Source organism: Callospermophilus lateralis, unplaced genomic scaffold (genome assembly GCF_048772815.1).
Source record: "Callospermophilus lateralis isolate mCalLat2 unplaced genomic scaffold, mCalLat2.hap1 Scaffold_86, whole genome shotgun sequence".
Classification (NCBI taxonomy): domain Eukaryota; kingdom Metazoa; phylum Chordata; class Mammalia; order Rodentia; family Sciuridae; genus Callospermophilus; species Callospermophilus lateralis.
In genome coordinates, this window is record NW_027516693.1 from 3,848,566 (window position 1) to 3,852,702 (window position 4,137).

Here is a 4,137-nt window from a genome sequence, read left to right on the forward strand (position 1 = left end):
CTAGCCATTTGTGCCAAAGGGGAAGGGGCCAGAGTCTACCTTCCCATCCTCAGAGGCTGTGGAGAGGACAAGGAGGGGGATGGTTTGTCTTCCTTTCCCCTCATTCCTTCAAAACTGTATATAAAATTTTCTGTACCCTCTTCTCATAGAGAAAAAAAAACTTCACAAAAGCCCTACCCTCAACTCTACACATTTAACTGAGACAGACGGAGACATCTGGCAGGAGGACGGTGGAGCCAAGAAAATTCCTATAAATTTAAATTTGATGATGGTTACAATTAACTCCACAACGAACGTGTGCTTGAACGGAAAGCATTGCTGGGTGTTTGGACACAGCTTGAGCTTCACATGAGAAAGGAGATCTTAAGAGTAGCCCTGGAATGTCCTCTGTTTCAGAGAGGGAAGAAGCCACTGCTACACTCCTGGCCCTGCCAGTGGAGAAGAGCTCTAGCATGGGCCTGCCTTGCCTCTGCAGGCTTGTGCCCACACGTGGGGATCTCCTGCATTTTCCCTCTTCCTCCTCCTCCTCTGCCTTGAGAGGATGGAGGATTTTAAGAGGAGAGGGGTTAATAAAAAGGTCAAATAAAAATCATAATATTGAACAGAATGAAATATCTTTATTTGGCACCAAAAAAAAAAAAATAACAGCAACCCCTTTGGGTCCGGAGCAGGGTGGGGATTGCACATGTACACACGCACTCACGCACATGGAGGGAGATGGGTGATTTGAATTTCCTTCTGGCATGTCCTTTCCCATCCTCTCTCGGGAAGAAATAAAGGCTTGTGAAATTTATTTACAAAAATTCAGACCCCAGCAAGGGAGAGGTGCCCAATTCCATTCCTATTGCCTCCTCCACCCCAATTTTCTTTTTTCCTCTTTATAAAAAAGAAAAAGAAAAAAGGATAGAAAAGAAAAAGTAAAAAAGGAGGTAATAACTGCAAAGACTACCTATAAATCCATGGAGTGGAGGGGGGCACTGCTTGGAGAAAGGTTAGGACACCTCAATGTACCAGTTAAGAAATTTCAAAGAAGGGCTCTACACATTTAGGGGGAGAACAACTAGGCTTGGGAGGAGCCAGGGCGCAGACGGAGGTAGGACACGGACTTTGCACACCTAACATCAGGTCGAAGGTACAGGAATTTCACAGCAAGGCAGGATCACATTTAGTTGCCCCCTAACAGTGGGGCAAGGTGGGGTAGGAGTGGGGAGCCCGAGAGAGGTCTCCCCTTGCAAACAAGGTGTCTTAGTGGATCTGTTGTTCAAGGCTTGTAGTTCAAGGATTGTTCAGCTCAGGCGCCCATTACGCTCGCCCCTCCCTCCACCAAATCCGAGCAGCAAGACATTGTCTCGAGGTGTGTTTTCTTTTAAATAAAGAGTCTTGGGGCCTCGGCGCCAAAGGGATCCACTCGCCGTGTGTCAGACACTTCCCTTCACCTCCTTTTCCAGGCCGGTCTCTATCTCCACAGCGAGAGTCAGACCGAAGGTGAAGGAGGTTCCGGAAGGAAGTGCCAGCAACGGCAGTGGGGGCCAGCCCTGGCCAGTCCAGTTTTCCACCCGCGGAAAAAAGACGAGTTAGAAAATAAAAAATAAAAATAAAATAAAATAATTTCCCCCTTTCCCTCCCTCCCTCCCCCAAAAAGGGCCCCAGTCTGCAGTTACAGCAGCATATGGGTGTGTGGTGCAGCGGATTTCCCGAAAAATACTGCAGCCGGTCTCTGCTTAGTTTTTTTTCTTTCATCCTCCTGTTCTGAAACCAAATTTTCACTTGTCGGTCCATCAGGTTCAGCATCCGAGACAGCTGCAGCCGCTTCTCTTTGTTGATATACACGTTGAAGAAAAACTCTCGCTCCAGTTCCCGGATCTGGAATTTCGAATAAGGGCAGCGCTTCTTGCGGGTGCGGGGGGCGTCTGGAGGGAGGGGAGGAGGCAAGTGCGAGGAGAGGGGGAGAGAGACACGTGAGACCAGGGCGACCCCAGCCCAGCCCGCTGAGCGCTCAGCGGCCTTTCTCCCAGCCCGTCCGCTGGGCAGCCCTCCCGCCTGACCCGCGGCTCTCCTCTTGCAGGCTGCAAAGCAGGGGTAAGCCTGGATCCCCTCGCCTGGTCTAGCTCCGGCCACTGAGCGACTGGCGCCCCACTGCCCTTCAGGCGGGAGCCTTAGCTGACAGGGTCTGGGGGAAAAGGAAAGCCTGCTGGGGCGACGTGCGTCTCCGTGAGCCCCTGGACTGCTCTCAGGCAGCCCTTGGCGGCTCCATCACAGAGCTGCCCTCCTAAAGGTTCTGAAAGTCCACTACCATCTCCCCCAGAAATCTGGGGGAACCGCGGAGAACAAGGCGCACAAAGTATGACCTGGCGAGAACAGTGGGGAAGCCGAGAGGAAACCGGGGAGCAGGCACCTAGACACCCTAAAGTCTCTTCCGAGGGGGCCTTGGCGCCCGGGGCCGCCCGCCGGGCCGCGCCTGGTATGCTGCCTCGCTAGGCCTGCACCGAGGCCGGAGATCGAGAAGAAACGCTGAGACCCCTGCCTAAAACACAGCGGAGCCGGGATCGACATCTCCTCAAGCCTCGGTCGCCGCCAAGCCCCTGGTTCTTTGGGTTTCTGCTCCGAGATTCTCGAAAACATAGTTCGAACATTTTTTTTTTAATTGATTTTAAAAAGAAGCAGAGCAACCCGGGCTCTCCTTCTCGGGTCTCAGGTTCTGCTCCATTGCTTCTTTCCTCCACCTCTCCCCCTCTCTGAGTTTCTCCCAGTCTTTCCCTCGCCCTCCCCTTTCTCCCCCTCCACCCCTCCCCTCCCTCCCCGCCCCCCCCCCCCGCAACCCGGCTCCCCATCCTTCCTTAAATGCTCCTCTAAGTTCAGGATCAAAGTTAATATCGCCCGCAATGGTGGCACTTTTAAAATTTTCACAGACCGAGGAAGATAACGGGGGAGGGGGGTTCACCCGGCTTTTCCAAAGAGCCCGTTTCCCTCCCTCCCACCACTTCTCCATCGTAAACAGTCGAGTCGTTGGGAGAGAGGGCTTTGTAGGTTATAATAAAATCCTTTGAATGCTTATAAAACTCCACATAAAATCGGACTGACCCAAAACACGAGGCTGTCCCTGCTCCCCTGGCCACCCCCCTACTCTAGCCCTCCCTCTCGTTCCCTCCCTTGCTGCCCGCCTGTTCCCGTTCGCTGCTACCTACTGGGGGCGGCTCCCTTGGCCGGCTCCTTGGTCGCCGAGTGGGCAGAACCGGACGACCTGGGATTCGTTTTCTCCTCCTCGGCCTCCGCCTCGGCCCCCGCCTCAGCCCGGGACGCCAGTCCCGAGGCCGGGGGCGCTTCTGGCTCCCCCTTGGCCTCGCCCTTGCCGGAGCAGGGGGGCTCCGCGGGCGCATCGCCACCACCGCAGTAGGCGTTGTCGAAGAAACGGTCGAAGGCTTGAGGCAGGACGCTGTTCTTGTTGACTGAAGAGTAAAACCCGGCGGGGGCAGCATGTGGGGCTCTGGGGTGGTGGTGGCTGCCGTAGGAACCTTCGTTTTCATGAGGATCTCAGTGACTGTGGAAGGAGGAAGGCACTCCCGGTGCATAAGCTCGTCGGCCGCGGCATAGCAGGAAGAGTAGCTGTTCCGATGGTGCCACTTGCCGGATGGCTCCAAGCCGTAGGAGACCTCCCGGACCGGGGGCACTTGGGCCGAGTAGGGATAGGAGATCTGACGAGAGGGGGCTTGGGGCAGGAAGGAGGAGACCGTGGAGAACTCGGGCACGTAGTAAGTGCAACTGGGTAGATAGAGGTTGGAGGCGCAGCTCCCTCGCTCGCCGAAGTCAGCGCCCCTCTCTTTGCGCGACGGTGAGCAGAAGTTGCCCAGGTTGGCCGAGTTAAACATCGTTCTCTTCTCCTGCCGGCTCCGGATGGAGGTTTTGGACCCGGTCTAGTGAGAGGGGAAATTTTGGGAAGGCGAGATGACGCGTTATCCGTCTTAGTCTCTCTCCCCAGCACGTGATCCAAAGTAGATATTGTCATATATCAGTTCAGAGCACTTCGCAGACGTAGGAGGGGTTCTCTCTTAGGTAAGATCGGGAACGTTCAGGCGATTGGTTTGCAAACACCGCAGAAACATTATGAATATCAATTGCAGATTTGTATTCGTTTTTCTC

General features: G+C 54.4%; 1 protein-coding gene across 1 annotated transcript; it reads right to left on the bottom strand.

Moving 5' to 3' along the window:
* On the bottom strand, positions 1 to 3,866 carry Hoxc11 (homeobox C11). The gene is given in 4 exon segments (XM_076852912.2): positions 1 to 56; positions 1,662 to 1,910; positions 3,186 to 3,521; positions 3,524 to 3,866. Coding segments are annotated over 4 exon segments (984 nt in total).
* Positions 3,867 to 4,137: the final 271 nt, after the last annotated feature.